General features: G+C 43.6%; 4 protein-coding genes across 4 annotated transcripts in view; 3 read left to right on the plus strand and 1 right to left on the minus strand.

Annotated features, from left to right (window-relative positions):
• Positions 1-10,588: 10,588 nt before the first annotated feature.
• T265_04291 (hypothetical protein) lies at positions 10,589-11,137 on the plus strand (the record flags this gene model as incomplete). Its single annotated transcript, XM_009168990.1, has 1 exon — positions 10,589-11,137. The coding sequence occupies one exon, from the start codon at positions 10,589-10,591 to the stop codon at positions 11,135-11,137; it is 549 nt and encodes a 182-aa protein (XP_009167254.1).
• Positions 11,138-11,291: 154 nt separating this feature from the next.
• T265_04292 (hypothetical protein) lies at positions 11,292-11,699 on the plus strand (the record flags this gene model as incomplete). Its single annotated transcript, XM_009168991.1, has 1 exon — positions 11,292-11,699. The coding sequence occupies one exon, from the start codon at positions 11,292-11,294 to the stop codon at positions 11,697-11,699; it is 408 nt and encodes a 135-aa protein (XP_009167255.1).
• Positions 11,700-11,766: 67 nt separating this feature from the next.
• On the plus strand, positions 11,767-12,315 carry T265_04293 (hypothetical protein; the record flags this gene model as incomplete). Its single annotated transcript, XM_009168992.1, has 1 exon — positions 11,767-12,315. One exon carries the CDS (start codon positions 11,767-11,769, stop codon positions 12,313-12,315), a length of 549 nt encoding a protein of 182 aa, XP_009167256.1.
• Positions 12,316-13,327: 1,012 nt separating this feature from the next.
• The window catches only part of T265_04294 (hypothetical protein), a gene marked incomplete at both ends in the record, with an annotated part of 28,420 nt that continues 25,454 nt past the window's right edge, over positions 13,328-16,293 (minus strand). Inside the window, one exon of the mRNA XM_009168993.1 lies at positions 13,328-13,802. Coding sequence (XP_009167257.1) covers positions 13,724-13,802 — 79 coding nt within the window. The remainder of the gene's footprint in view (positions 13,803-16,293) is intronic.

Raw genomic sequence — 16,293 nt, forward strand, 5'->3', positions numbered from 1 at the left:
TCCCGATACTTATGTTCACCTCCTCCAGTGGTAAGTCAGCAGTGTGAGCCAAGCGTCAGCAGGCCTTTCGGTTCATTGCAAAGCAATCGTTTGGAGAGTCACAGAGTTGACGAAAAAAACATTAATCAGCCGGAATGACATTTTTATTTCTTAATCGTGATTACTTTTACCAAATGCGAGAGTGAAGCATCACTGTCAACACTGGTGCCATTTTCTGATTATGATGATGACACGAAAAACAGCGATGTAGCAAATGTAAATGATGAAGATTCCTCAATTTCTTTGTAGTTCTGTTTTTTAACCATTAACGTAGAACACTGATCTAGTGCGTTGAATGTGGGTTGTCATACACATTCTTTCAATATGGAAACGTCGACAGCAACAGGCGCGCCCGTTCGAATAATCCAGCATGTGTGGACCCGTCGTTGATCCAACAAAACTTGGGCGTACATGTTGTACTTTTGTCCTCAAGAGGATTGCCAATAAAGATGAAACAATTGTGTGGCGCTTCTTAGATTTTCAGCACAGATTCGCTTCATTTCCATTGAAAACTTCCAAATCTCCACACACTCGAGAATTCAGCGAACAAGTACCAATGGGGCATGGATTCTGTGACTGAAGGATGAGTGGAGCTATGTTCTGTCCAAATCAGTCATACTGTTAGTCAGCCGTTTGTGGTCGGCCGGATGTGCTCAATCTGCTAGCAGAGTGGTCACGAGATTCACACTACTGATAAGGATGAAACAGTGCTTTTCAGTATATGTTGGCTTCGCCTACAGAACCAAATCTGATGAGAGTACCAAAATCTCACACTATTAACAACCTTTTTGCTTGTTCTGTCATCTGACTACCGGTGAGTAGCCCGCGCACCACTGTCGGGAGGGAATTCGTTTTTTGGTAGACCAACGTGAAGAATTCTGAGGAAAACCATTAGAATACCTAAACCCTTCCGCGTCTGTCATTTGGCTGAAAAGTAGGGTTGATTTTGTCAGCAGCTGTAAAAGTCGGTATTAGTTCGCGTGCCGGTTGCTGGCCTAGGTCCGAGACCTTTTATGGCATGGCACTTGGCACTCATTAACGTGGTGTTTAAGCACACGTAAAACCACTGTGCCGCGTGACTATGTCGCAGTTTCTCGATAGCCCTTAGCAGCTATTTCCTCAAACGGGCAAAGGTGCATTTTTTCAATCCACTCAGAATGAGTTGATGCGCATACTTGACGCCTGATGCTATAATTAGTTATGAGGCACAGTTGACGCTGTATGTGCTAGTCGGTTTAGACGCCCAAAGTTGGTAAGCAGTAGATGCCACTGTATCACGCACGTGTGCTAGGGCCATCTCGAAGACACCAGGGAGCAATTAACATCACTGATGTCAAAGCAAGCTTACTAGCCATTAGTCGCCAACCTCAACCTTTCAGAAGGATATATTTATGTCTTTGTTAATTGAGTGAATTCCAAGAGATAACATCTTTGGTTTAAGTACTTATTGATAACACGGGAATCAAAACACTAATCGCATTGTATTACCGGCTTGTTGTTGGGAATCTCATAAGGGTAATCCCCATATCCCAAAAATCAGTTGATAAAATTACCAAAGGCTGCTGAAAATGCCCGTGGAGATCACGGTAAGAACACATCCTAGTTTCTTTGACAAGCCGTTTTGACAGAAAGATTTCTGAACCCCTATCTAGTGCACTCCCTAGGCCAATAGTTCATATCACTCGCCTCTTCGCTGTTAGTCATCTTAACCAGGTGAAAATCCCCATTCATCACACATAACTCTTCTATCCACTTCCCAAGGACCACCAGACTCTGGGACATCCCAACCATCTATATCCCGTCTTCCTATTTTGGGCTAGAGTTAACGCTTGACTGTCCAATTCTCACTGAGTGCGATTTTTGTGATTATCGCTTTTTCGTGTTTCTGATTTATTTCGACGTTTCCATGTATGTAATGTATTCTTCTTTGAATTCGCAACGATATTTGTGATGGCAGAATATTCTCCTCAGCACGATACACCTTGAGATGCTGATGAAAACTCTAACAGTTCATCGCCGGTTTGGCTTTTTCGAGCTAATCAGACAGGCTACTGATCAATCCCGTTTGGTAATAGAACACTAGCTAGGATATACATAGATTCAAGTGATTAATTGCCAATTAAAATTGCATCAGTGACTCTTCATTGAAACTATGTTTTTCGTCGACTGCACTGTTTTGAGTGTGACTCTTCCGGAGTATCTCCTCCGGAAAAACGATTGGCAACTTTTAATTTCTATCGTGCATGGTCGAATGAATAAATTCTTTATCAAACCTCCAAGTGATTCCCACTTTTAGTGCAACAAAGTGAGTATAAACTGTACAGGCCTTTTGCCCCGTATGCTGTGTGGTCCTATCTATTCTCTTCAAATTGTCATTACCAAGAAAAAATTAGCCATCCGTAGCTTGATGTTGAACCGAATTGTGAAGACGCAATGAGCATGATTAATCGTCGTATCTTAAATTTACCTACAGAGGATCTAAGTGGGACCCATTGCAACCCTGTCTTCAATGAATATTTTCACCACAGAAGCTTGACTAAAAAGTTCAGGAGAAAAGAACTATTAACCACCTTAGTTCCAAGATGGGAATGCCAGTATCTTTACGGTTACACTCAAACAAGTCGCAGATTGTTGTTTTAATGAGTGATACAGTGATTATCAACTACACGATGTCAGGAGTGAAAATGTGATGGCCGTCGACTAACAGAGTTTTCTGCCGAATCCGTGACTCTCTACCAGGATGGTTGATTAAGTAGATAGGAATTATGAATGTTCACCGTTAGGCTGTTGTCTGAAGTGGAAAACAGTTTGGCTAGGAACAACGCACGTCATCAAACTCATTAAGGTCAAAATCTGGTCTGGGGGGTACGCCTTGTCCCGAGACAGTTTTGAAACTTTTCGGTCCTGGACGATTAGCTTTCTCAACGCGGTACACAGAAATGAAAGAAAATGGTCCCACCCAAGGTGTTTGGTTTCCCCGTTGCTTTTTTGTGGCAAGGAAGATCGTATAAAGCAAGCGACTAGAGAAAATCATTTTAAACCAACTCGCCTGGTAATCTTACGAACAGAGGCAAAGCATGTTGGTACAGTCGCAACAGGGAAGTGCATATTAACTGCTTACTAGCGTTGCGTCTGGGTGAGGACGATTGCGACTTGAACGCCTCTATCTGGGGATCAAAAGCAGCTCTGTCACCATTATCACCTCAAAAGTGAAACTGATTAGTCTGAAGAGGGTTTCCAGTTGTTACGGAAATTCGATTTACGTTCTCGACCTCAGTTTCGATAAACGGGTAAAAAATGTCTTTAGTGTATTTGGAGAATGAATCAGCACCATAAGAGTCCCTGCGTCCGTCTGATCGGCAGGTTTATCTGCTTAGCCCCAAGCTACTTGGTCGAGTTTCACCTTCAACTTCAACCACGGGGAATATTTTCTTCGGTTACCGGTCTTTTTTCTCTTGCTATGTCCACGACAAATTCGAAAGTTTTGGGAATCTTGATGTGACCAACCACCTATTCCTTCATTCAACTCGAAAAGTCTGGAAATAATCGATAGGTCATCATACCGAAAGAGTTTGTTTGGTGATCGCTTTCTCCGACTACATTCAGAAAGCTTGAATCACCCCAATGAGTGTCTTGTACGGTAAGTCGAGATTTAGCATCCTTCTGTTTTGAAAATGTAGGCACTTCACCCAAACACGAGGGTGACACGAAACTCTCAGCATTTCAAAAAATTACTAACAGTGATCATAAAGCAATCTACGTTTGTAGGTAAACAAGAATGGAACGTTGAACGATACACTTGACCTTATGACAGAAGTTGGGATGGGGATACCTACTAAGCAGGCAGATAGCCTGAACTAACACACTTGGTACCGATTATTTCGCCCTGAGTATTAGCGTATCACAACACCCAACGGTTTTGCTTTTAGGCGGCGCGGCACTATTCCTAAGGCCCTAGGACGGTCTGACCTGTTACGAAGAAATTTCACGCAATTCGTGACACCCAGTCGCCATTGAAACCGAGTATACAGTTCAGCTTCTACATGGCTCAAAACAACCTTCTTTAGAAAGCGCCTAGAAATCCCCTGAAAAAGGCACCACTCCGTTCTACTTGTGTGTCCAATTAAAATTGCAAGCGACATGGAAGGTAACATCTGCAACAGAGCTGTCGGACCTTCCTTGATTTGGTCTGAACTAAAGATCAATTAGCTGCAGAAATCAAACTCAGCTAAGCAGTTGAAAACACAGATTTCAGGGCTTATCTGACTTTAGTTTGATGCTCCTAGCAACGCATGGCCCGTTAAAGTGTAGGCACATTGCGGTTTCCTCATTAGTAGCAATGTAATTTAGGGCGTAGGTTTCACAGTGAGGGATATCGCACCACCCTGAATAGTCTTTGGAAACCAATGACTATTTCAAGAAGTGTTTTCACTTCATGGTTGATCTGATGGCCGTTGATCTGCTCGCCAAGCTTTACAGGTAGCTTGCAAGAGCTTCATTCCCAATCGAGGAGACATCGCCAGTACGAAGTTGAGTGACAATTCCTCCTTACCCACCTGCATTTATCTGAGAGTGCTCAACATCTCTCTTCTACTGTTATTGGCCCATTTTGAATCTGTGGCTTTTTATGGTCTGTAAACCCCCCTCTTCCACTGTTTTCCGGATCGTCTCTTTGAGGACTTAAGGTCCGCTTTCCGATTTGTTTGTTTCCAATTTGTATTAGTTTGAAGTTGGCTGATAGTTATGACGATTTCTGCTTGCGGTCTGATCTGTCAATTCTTAGTTTGTGCCGTAATCTCATCTTCTTGAGATGCAGTGGCCGGTTGTCCTTCCCCGTTAGATGTTGGGATTTCTTGTGTTGGCCAATTAGGTGTTGCTTGAATGGTCAGTTTGATGTCGCCCTTTGTTGAATCGTTCTCTATCTTTCTTTAATTTATTGTTTCAATGCTATTTTTGGGAAAGCGAATTAATCCCGTAGACTTTTGGTTTTTGTTTACCACAATACAACGCAAATCGGGAGCGGATCAATCAGAGAGAGAGAGAACCGTCGCCTCCGGACGAGCTAATAAAAGACGGTGGAACACGAGGCACACAGACCACAACGCAGCGCAAATGGTGAATGGGCCGATAAGATTACAAGAAGGGCATATACCAACTAGCCAGTCGCACGAGGTTATTCTAGATACTTTCCAACAACCGCATAAACGCAGACAGCTATTGAAGTGGTACCCACTTAACTGCGCACTGACAAAGTCTCCTCGGTTGGGAGCAAGCTAGTTGTCAGGCTCGGCAAACAGATAAAGGGCCATCTGATCAACCATCAGTAAACGCACGAGAGCCACACATTGGCAGCGCTTATTTATCGAACACTTTTAAAGCGACCACTTGTCGATCGGCGTGGCACCCTATGCAGTTATGTAGAGAAGGACAGTATCGGTAGAAATTTCGTCCTGAAAAGCCAAGAATCAGTGCACACCCCACGAAACCCTCACGGCTTGTAGAGAACTACTGGCTGGGAAGTCGCGGATTAGAAACTCTTCAGTTTCGTGAAATTCATCCTGCTGATGATTTACAATAAGGATGAGACAGCTGCACAGTGCTTTTTGGCTTTTCAGCATAGATTAACTCCACATATTTGGTGAAGTACCTACCAATATTTTCGGATCTGCTCACACTACCAACGATGACAGTTCTTCATCAAACTGTGCCTCTATTTTTACTCAAACGCACATCCAATAAAATTCGTCACACTAGTATAAGCTATCCTGACTTCATCCTATTTGGAAACTGGTCGGAGCAATATCTACCCAAGAAGAGTGAAGTGCGATTTCTCCCATCGTACGAAGGACTGCTTTATTAAATGAATTAAGTGTGAATGTCAGGGGCTATTCGGATACAGGATACAATAAACTTCTAGGCACATGAAGAGTGATAACGGAAATGAAGTCTCGGTTCCGAATACTGAGTTTATTCTAACTTCCTTCGCTGAGTATTTGGTCTTATATCTTCAAAACAAACTTATTGATGCAATTCTCCCTTGCGATCTCCAAATTAAAACAATTTTGGTCTTGGGCACATGGTAGCACATGAGTGCGTCCGTGGTATCCGGCTTGGGTTTTATGTGTTCTTGAATCAAACATACGAACAAACACACGATGTCGTAATGAATGGGGATAAATTCACAACAGTGGCCCTCATTAGGAAAGACCCTGACCATCGGGGTGAACAAACGTGTGCGAGAGTGAAATTTATGGCAGTAAACAAAAAGCAACATAAAATCATCATTAGTTCTCATGTTTCACGTTTATCATATGGCCGGGACTAAAATTTCTCCGAACTGCCTGTTTGGATCACCTGCCCTGGAAATGTGGTTCGCACGAGGTGCGCGTCAAAAATAAAATATTGACGATCCCAACCGGAGACGGTGGATTTTCTTCTAATGTACGGCTGATACTTGTGTTGCTGAATGTCCCTACCCAAGTGCTTTCGCCTAGTCCTTTGTTTTTCGCAAATATTACCGACCCAGATGAGAACCGATGTATGTAGAACATCGTATCTTCTGGTCTGTTACGTTGACGTGGAGCTCACCGCACGAAAGAAACCTACAAGAGGATAATAAAAAACCTCGAGTACTACTCACGAACCAGCCAAAACAAAAAAACTGTAATTATAGTAGTAAATATTCTGTGTGGCATTAGTAACCCAAATATGTATCCTGTTCAGTAACGTAAGCAATACATCATGCAACAAAGTTGCAAGCTTTCGAGTGCACACTCTTCATTGCGCTGTTCTTCTATGCCACAGATTTCCAACCAACGGAAAGTGCTCACAAACTGAAGAGATCCAGAAGTTGATTGTATTGATCGTCGCTGAGCAGTTATTTGATCGTTTTGACATTATCATATTGTTCATAGCATGGTTCTTGGTCATAGTACGCGAGTTCATGGTTGAAATTGTTGTGCTTAGGTTAATGCCCTGGACCACGTTATTTTTACTGGGTTTGATAGTTATACGTAGTTACATGAAGAAAGGGAACGTGTCACTAAATGCAGAGATTAAGGAAATGTGGACTGCTCACAGACTATATGTTGAGATGCGTGTGCAGCAAATTCAGAGTAGAAGGCTATCTTGTTTCGAAAACAATTGGCGGTTTCTGGCGATCACCACAGCGTAGCTGTCCAAATTAAACAGTTGTCTTTCTCGACCTTTGTGAATCGGGACTAGCAAAAACTGGTGCCTTCTAATGGCAACCTGGATTTCATTTTTTCTGGTGAACTGTTCCGTTTCAGCTTTTCCCACATTGTTTTTTTGCATTCATTGTGCTGAACTTTGTATACATAATTGGTCTTATCCACGATTTTCTCGTTCTCTCTTGGTTTCGATTGTTGTCTTCAGTGTATAAGTAGGTTCGTGCTCCATTTTCACTCCGCTTTGTTGGAATGGTCTTGACGTACGAAGAAAGAATTCCTCATCTCCATGTTGTGTAGTTGAAGCTACGTAGTCGTGTGACCTGGGAAGTATTCAAACATCTTTTTAAACAAGTGTCTATCCGAAATAATTTGTAAAGTCATTTTCCGATTCCTTCTTAGAACCTCTACCAGTAAAGTGGGTTTTGAACGGCTTGACTAATGTTAGTGTACAACTCTGGGTGTGAGAGTTTTGAAGGTTGCTGTGATAGATTAGGAAATATCCATTACTGCTTTTTTGTAGATTGCATTTTCCAACTATCCATTAGACACTTCTATGGTGGTTGCGGCCAGAGCTATCAGGTTGTCTTTCTGCGTTCCTTGTGAACTGGATGCCGGTGAAGACATTATTGAGAGTTACCTGTGTAATCCACTTTACCCATGGGTACCGTCATACGTTTATTTCCAGCTGGTAGCATGACAGTGGTTTCCTACTTTCTGAGAGTGGCTAATGTTTGTCTTTTTTAGCTTCGAAAGCTGTACACGTATTGTTGTGTGTAACAACCGAATTGATTGTCTGAACTAGTTACGGAAGTATCCACTGAGTTCTTTAAACGTCACCCAATTCCTCCAGGCTCACTAGGTGGAGGAGTATTTACTACCGGAACTGAATCTTAGGTTAATACCTTCTGTTCGACCTCTGTGAGTTTTGTGCTGGAAAGTTTCCTGATTCATGTCATGCTTCACTTGTTCTCTTTCTAGTTGTGTTGCTTGTAGTTGCTCCAGCTAATTTGTTTTCCACTCTATTCTTGTGCATTGTTATGGGTTCATTTCTGCGCTCCGTAGCTACAGTGGGCTTCTCTGTTATGTTGCTGACAAGGATTCAGCCTTCCGCTCTGTTACTATTCAGCCATATGTACTCATAAGAGTACATACATCACTGTAAGCGAGTCGAACTATTAACCTATCATCGACCATGTCAACAGTGAAGCTAGTCAGGATTTTTTCAGTGTTTTGTTCGTATTCTAGTCTAAAAGATCAAGGAACCAGCTTTGAAGCTTGATAACGCAGACGGTTTCTTTTTTTTCACGTTCAAACGGTTGAAAAATCAGTCAAAGTCAATAAGTGACTGTTGTCAGTGTGCAGTGCTCAGTGTACAACATTCCTGTCTGGTGTGACGCCACGGCAGTACCGAAGTGGAGCAGTCACATAAAGTACACAGCTAGACAGAGGCCAGAATATTCACGCCAGGTTTCAGTGAACGTGTTGAAGAATGCTTGTTGATATTGGGAAGCACTGATACAATCATGTTGGACACCTTCCAGTTTTGACGGGTCAAGAAAATGAGAATACAGTCAAATTTAGAAAACAGGATTTATGAACAGGACTCTCTATCTGTTCATTATGAGAGGATACCTAGTATATTCACGGTCGCATACGAGCTAGCAGTAGCTGGTTACCGTGTGTACATTTAGTCAGTCGACGACTTCTTAGATTCTGAATGAGTTTGTACTGAGTAGGAGCACTAATTTTACTCAAGAATTACAAAATTCCCTTATGGGGCTGCATGGTCACAGTAGTTAACCATGTGTGAAGAACCGAAGTTCAGCAAACAAGCCCTGTCAGGCTGAGTTAACCGCAAGGCATCGATTGATATACTGTCTGCTGTAGGTCTTGAAAGAAACCGTACAACTCTGAGAATCGGCCAACTTGATCATCTGGTTGCGCCCACATCATCCGTTCAACCAATACAACCAAAAACGTCTCCATTTTATTGGCAAAACTATGGAATAGTTTGTATACAGAGGGGATGTGTTTGTGCAAAAGAGGGTTACGAGTTGCGCACTGATGATGTCTCCTCGTATGGTGACGAAACGTTTGCAAGCCAATTGCCAAGCTCGGCGAACAGATCAACAGCCACCTGATCAACAACCAATAAACTCACCCGAGCTACCAATATTTCAACAAATTATCAACTACTTCGGGCGTTCCACGCTCAAAACAGCCCGTCGATGGGAGTTTCGCCTGCCGACAAGCCTCCACGCGGCAACAACACTCACTCAACTGCGCACTGATGATGTCTCCTCGTATGGTGACGAAACGTTTGCAAGCCAATTGCCAAGCTCGGCGAACATATCAACAGCCACCTGATCAACAGGGTTACGAGTCTAGTCAAGATTTCGTCCTGTATGCAAAGCCAGTCAATGATGAAAAGCTGAGAAGCACTGGACAACCATTGAGACTTTGTCGGGAACCATCAGCAGTGCGCATTCGTAGAATTCGTCGAATCTTCAGCTTCCCGGCTGGCAGTCTCAGACTTATCCGTTCGACTACGAGCGGTGATCAGCAGTATGGGTGACTCGTATTCAAACAGTATGGAGCGTTACTCGTACTTAAATCATAAAATTCACACTAGCTTGTTGTGTGTGCAATGCCACCGTAATACTACTGTGCCTAGGTGGACTACAAAAGGCTTTTGCTTATCTGTATGTATATATGATTCCCTATAATTGGACAGAATAAGGACAGCTTCGGACAGTTGCTGTCATGTTTGTGTGCTTTCAGTCTTAAAAAGGACAATCCAGAAAGTCGTGGAGCATCGTGAAATATTTTAGCAAGATTTCGCAATGTGGTGATTCACACGCAAATATTTTCGGCACATGTTAGGATTCCGGGATACCGGTTAGGCGAACAGAGTGTAAATGATACGAAAACCATCCACATGGATATTTGATACATACTACATTATATACATGTTTTATATACAACATGTACATGTATTTATGAACTTATTTGTAAACTTTGTTAAGTCAACAATTCACTTTGCATAGATTTTTTCAGTGCTAACAACGAAATTCCACTCTAAACTTTCCTCAAGGCTCAAGTTCAAAGAGGCGTCGATACACTGGGGCTGGGGACGGTCATAAGTGTTGGGGGGACATGGGCACACCATCTAACCAGCACAGTCAATGAATCGATCCAGGGTGGTATGTTCCCAGGTCTCGCTGCTGGTCGGACTCTGTCCACAGAACTTCTCGGCTGTCCCGAAAACATGGCATTAAAGATGAAAAACTGATCACCTTTGCCTCCCCCATCGACTCCTGGAGCGGTTGGTGAGATAGGAATCACGGAACTTCGGAAAAATGGTCACTGCTGCGGTTGACAAAGGTTTGGATCATGCTGTGAAAGGTGGCCATGATACAGACGCTTTTAACGATTCATCCCTCCTCGTCGCAGCCAACGCTAATATGCAGTCAGCTATTATTGGTAGTAACGTGGGCTTTTCATCTACTGGACATAATGTGGAAGATGGCCGGTGTGGACGGCGCCTCACTCTTAATAATATGATACTAAATGGTACTCCCGTTCATCGAACATCTCGTCGCAAGAATAGTACCAACAATATGCCGTGTCATGGCCACGTAAATGGTGGCCGTTCTGTCGGTCAGGACAATAACTACCCAAAAGCAAACGGCGAAGCATTTGTGGATATAGGAAGTGTCTATTCATACGGAAAAAATCCGATGCTGTTTCCGAACACCGACCTTCACGTTTGCCTGTTCTTACGCCAATGCGGCAAGGTCGACGAGAGCATCCGGTTGTGGTGCTGGATACACAAAATAGTGCTTCTGCTGTTACACAAAGAGCTTCGTCGGTTGTACGCTCAACGATTCCAGAACGTAACCATCTGAATGGAGATCATGCCAGTGTGAACCCTCATAGAACCTGCAGTATGTGCGCCAATGCGAATGATTTGAGCGTAGCAGCCATTTGCGGTTATGTTGACCAAAGCCAGGCTAGCGCCGCCCAGATGACGTACAGGCTCCAACAACTCCTGCTCCGCCAATGACCAATGGTGTCGCTGGAACTGGTGGTACCGCGGTCGCTCAGCTAGCAAGTCGGCAAGCAGCTGCTGGGAACGTGGCTTCCGGCACTGGTGGTGGTCCTCAGCATACTGGCTATGGAGAGAAACATGCCCATGGTGCTCACCAGCAAGGCACTCCGTGTCACCGCCAACATCATACTCACCATCATCACCACCACCATCGATCAAGCAATCAAGTTCAAAGAGGCGTCGATACACTGGGGCTGGGGACGGTCATAAGTGTTGGGGGGACATGGGCACACCATCTAACCAGCACAGTCAATGAATCGATCCAGGGTGGTATGTTCCCAGGTCTCGCTGCTGGTCGGACTCTGTCCACAGAACTTCTCGGCTGTCCCGAAAACATGGCATTAAAGATGAAAAACTGATCACCTTTGCCTCCCCCATCGACTCCTGGAGCGGTTGGTGAGATAGGAATCACGGAACTTCGGAAAAATGGTCACTGCTGCGGTTGACAAAGGTTTGGATCATGCTGTGAAAGGTGGCCATGATACAGACGCTTTTAACGATTCATCCCTCCTCGTCGCAGCCAACGCTAATATGCAGTCAGCTATTATTGGTAGTAACGTGGGCTTTTCATCTACTGGACATAATGTGGAAGATGGCCGGTGTGGACGGCGCCTCACTCTTAATAATATGATACTAAATGGTACTCCCGTTCATCGAACATCTCGTCGCAAGAATAGTACCAACAATATGCCGTGTCATGGCCACGTAAATGGTGGCCGTTCTGTCGGTCAGGACAATAACTACCCAAAAGCAAACGGCGAAGCATTTGTGGATATAGGAAGTGTCTATTCATACGGAAAAAATCCGATGCTGTTTCCGAACACCGACCTTCACGTTTGCCTGTTCTTACGCCAATGCGGCAAGGTCGACGAGAGCATCCGGTTGTGGTGCTGGATACACAAAATAGTGCTTCTGCTGTTACACAAAGAGCTTCGTCGGTTGTACGCTCAACGATTCCAGAACGTAACCATCTGAATGGAGATCATGCCAGTGTGAACCCTCATAGAACCTGCAGTATGTGCGCCAATGCGAATGATTTGAGCGTAGCAGCCATTTGCGGTTATGTTGACCAAAGCCAGGCTAGCGCCGCCCAGATGACGAATGCCATCGCAGTTAGTACAATGGGTCATATACCTTCGGGATCCACTTTGCGCTTAACACTTGGTGACTTTCCAAATTTAACAGATCTGCATATGACTGTTCTTGTGATTTTTTAGTATAATTTGGCGGGGCAGCCTATAAGGGTACTATAAAAGGGAAGTAGCAGCGCCTGAACGGACTGAATTCTTGCCGGTTTGCTAGAAATCCAACAGGAGCCACTCCCGAATAACTCGACTTTCTCGGTGTTTCCGATACAGATAATGTTCCAATAGAGTAAGACGAGGCTGTGGGCATTTTTGAGAACACAAAGAGGGTCAGATAAAATCAGGTGTTTGTTTGCAAAGTTGTCTTTCCCCTGGGAGGAGCGTCACCATAATACAGAGCACTTATGAAGAGGCATGAATATGCTTGCTTATATCATTTAATTCTTACCTGGCCGGTTCAATTTATAAGAGTCGCTGTTGACCCGTTCTCCTTCAATTTATGCCTGATATCCTTTTTGATAGTCCTAGTCTCCAGGCCTTCCTGTGTTAAATCAACCACCGGTGCATGAACATTTGAAGTTCCAATTACTCACAAGCTGCTAATGTGTTCCATCCAGAGGTTATCACTTACTAAAAGCTGACCCCACCACGGTCGCTAGCGAACCGTCTGTGCTCCGATGTCCCATTCCTCTCTAATAAAAATAACAATACCAACACCAATTCACAGCTCTCAACAAAGTACGTTAGGGTATTGACGTCATCTGTTTTTTTTACCAAGAAGACATATCTGTTTGTGTCTGATTTGGGAATCGGAAACCTGACCTGAGGAACACCAAGTCACCTCTACCCACATTAATTCCCCAAAGCAACGCAATCCCCAACACCGTTAAAATCCTGATTATGGAATATCGAGATTTTTTATTACAGCGGATCATGGAAGCGTTGGAATGGTACACTTTTGAGAAAAGGACAAAACCACGGACACGTTATGCAGTTTAATTCACACTGGGGCTCGAAGACATTCAGTTATTCGAAACTGGGCACAAGACCATTTGAAAAAGAACAGTGAACGGAAACTTCCGGGGTCGTGACAGATTTCGGTGTAGCGCTAGACGAAAAGACGTTCAATTTTAGGATGATGATATAAAATTGCGATTGCACGACCGTTTGTAGGAACAGACATGAATCCTGGTGCACTGGCACCGCTTCCCATGGATAGGCGTTTGTGCAGATGTATATGCGTACAGGTAAAGCAAGTGGACACAGTTGGCCAAACTCAGACAAAATTGTTGTTCGAACTAGCGCTTCCCATATTGTGGGGCACTAAATTTGAATGGTCCTTTGGGTCGCAGGTCGGAAAAGTCCTCGCGGAGCTTTCTGAAAAGGGGTAGAATGCAATCAGTGACACAAATTACTGTCAGAAACAAATCACTTGAACATGCTTTTAGGAATGAGAGTGGTAATTGACAGTGTCTACATTACCCGAAGGTATGCTAATTACTCTGAGGAACATAACGCACCCATGGTGTAGGAATAAAGATAAAGCGGGATTGATTTTGGGCTCCTTCAAGTCTAAGACGTCGGGGAAGTAAAGGAATGTCTGGTTGTCCAGGGTTTCAAAAAATAAGAAAATAGTATTGAGACAGATGAAAAGTTACCTGTTTATTGCAACTCGCACCATAATGTTTTAAGAGTGAACAGCATGTAGCCTACCCAAGTGTCATACAAGCAACTTTTAATGGAGAGCAAGATCGCCCATTTTCGAAAAAAATCCACCGGTCGTACACACATTATTTTTAGAATACTTGGTGGTGACAGTCTATCTGCCAACGGGTATGGATATGCCCATCTGTTTTGGCTCTACGTAATCGATGTGTCGACATGCTAGAAAGCGGGAACGAACCCTAAAAGGTGATTCTGCTTGTTGAGTCTTTATCAAAAGAATGACCAGAAATCCCTAAATAAGCATTCACAACTTCTCGGGGTATGGAAACGGTGACAAAATTATCCCCAGAGGGTCAGGTATATCTTGCAAAGAAAACCTTTGGGAACCGACTAAAATTAGTCCCTTATTGGATATTGGTGGCGTTAAGAGAAACTGCAAACGGACTAAATAAAGAACGAAAGGACAGTATTCTCACAAAATTGGATCAATCACACTCCAAAATCCCTTTTTATTCGTGAGCGTATGGTCTGCATATGTTTGGTGGTTTCGGTTGGCAAGCTGGGGGTCAAGGTTTTCATCTGATAGCTTCTATGGTCCTTAACTTTTAGAGTGGTCACTGTAGTGATGACAGGAATTGCATTCGCTAACTGAATTGACCTGATTTTCCGTAATACATATGGGGTAGTCGGGTTTGGTGTATCCTCACCCACTTTCACTACTGATTTTAGACTGACCTCGCAAAGAATGAGTTGAGGAGCCATTCTTTTCGACCTTTCATCAAGACAGTCATTATTCCGATAAACTGAAATCTTTTGACAGAAGGCCTTTATTTATGTGGGGCTTGTAAATCGCATATCCCTTTCCACAGTTCCTGTTTCTGCTCATTTAGATTAATAATACGTCCATCACAGATCTAAACGATGTTCTAATGAATACTGGAAATAATTGTACAAAATTTGAACTATCCAGAGGCCAGGTACCTTCATTTCCTCAAAGGGACTCGAAGGATAATAACCGGAGAGATACCGAATTGACATACCCGTACGACTTTTCTAGCCACCTTGCAATCAGTTGGTCCTTGAAGATCAGTGTCAGTGCCTACGATTAGGTCGCCGCAGAACCGATTCATTTTGATCCATATTTCTGAATGGTTGTAACCTATATCAAATTATCTTTACGTAAGTCATCGAACTCTGAACATTCTTTCGCATGTGAGGAGATGGCTCAGTGGTTAGAGCATGAGTTTACTGACCGGAAGGTTCGCGGTTCGAACCCGACCTTTGCCTCCAGACTTCTTCTGTTTAGGCTTGGGCAACCTGACAGTATCCCAGCCCTCGTGCTTCCCTCTGGTGGCATAGCAGTTAGGCACCAAAACGGTGCCACAGTGATGCAATGCACTATTCGATTTCTTTATTGTCATTTTATAGGACTCACTAAAATCCCTGTGAATATAAATGACTTGACGCACCACGTGTTGAATTAAATTCCTCAAATACCCCTCCCAATCACATAACTGCGTTATCTATTTGTTTGCCTAGTGCAGTTGGTTTTCTTTGCCACACTTTTGTTGACATCCGGCTGATCGTCCTTTCCATTACTGGCATGCTTTCTGATGGGTATTAGTTCAGTCCACTCGCTTGCCTGACTGGTTTTGACTCGTCCGGTGATGGCACACTTATCAATTCGAACCATTATAATCAGTTTGGATTGGACGACCGACGCATTGTGCTGTTCTTATCTGGTGTACTGTAGATGACACTGTCTTGTGCTGCTCGGTCATTAGATGTGTTCAGCTGTTACGGAACCAGTGAACGTGGGTAATTAGTTGTACAAATGTACCTTTGTTTGGGTATCCGGGATCCTATGACTTACACGTGGCCGTGGATTCCAAATCGAAAACCCAACATTCTCCAATTAGATCAAGCTACTGGATTGACACCTAATGAATTTGATGCCGCATCAACCAATCTATTTGATTCCTATCTAGGTATACAAGAAAAAACGTATGTTCCACGAAATTCGTACCAATGTGAAAAGAAGTTAAACAATAAGGGGAGTTCGACAAAAACACTCATTTGTGTATCGGTTTGCTTTGGGCGAGAGAATTACCTGGAACCCAGCTGAATCTCTCGCTAATGACGCTTTTACCCAGCTGAATCTCTCGCTAATGACGCTTTTAAGCCCAGCTGGATGGGGAGGCCT

Source organism: Opisthorchis viverrini (genome assembly GCF_000715545.1).
Source record: "Opisthorchis viverrini unplaced genomic scaffold opera_v5_69, whole genome shotgun sequence".
In the NCBI taxonomy this organism is placed as follows: Eukaryota; Metazoa; Platyhelminthes; class Trematoda; order Opisthorchiida; family Opisthorchiidae; genus Opisthorchis; species Opisthorchis viverrini.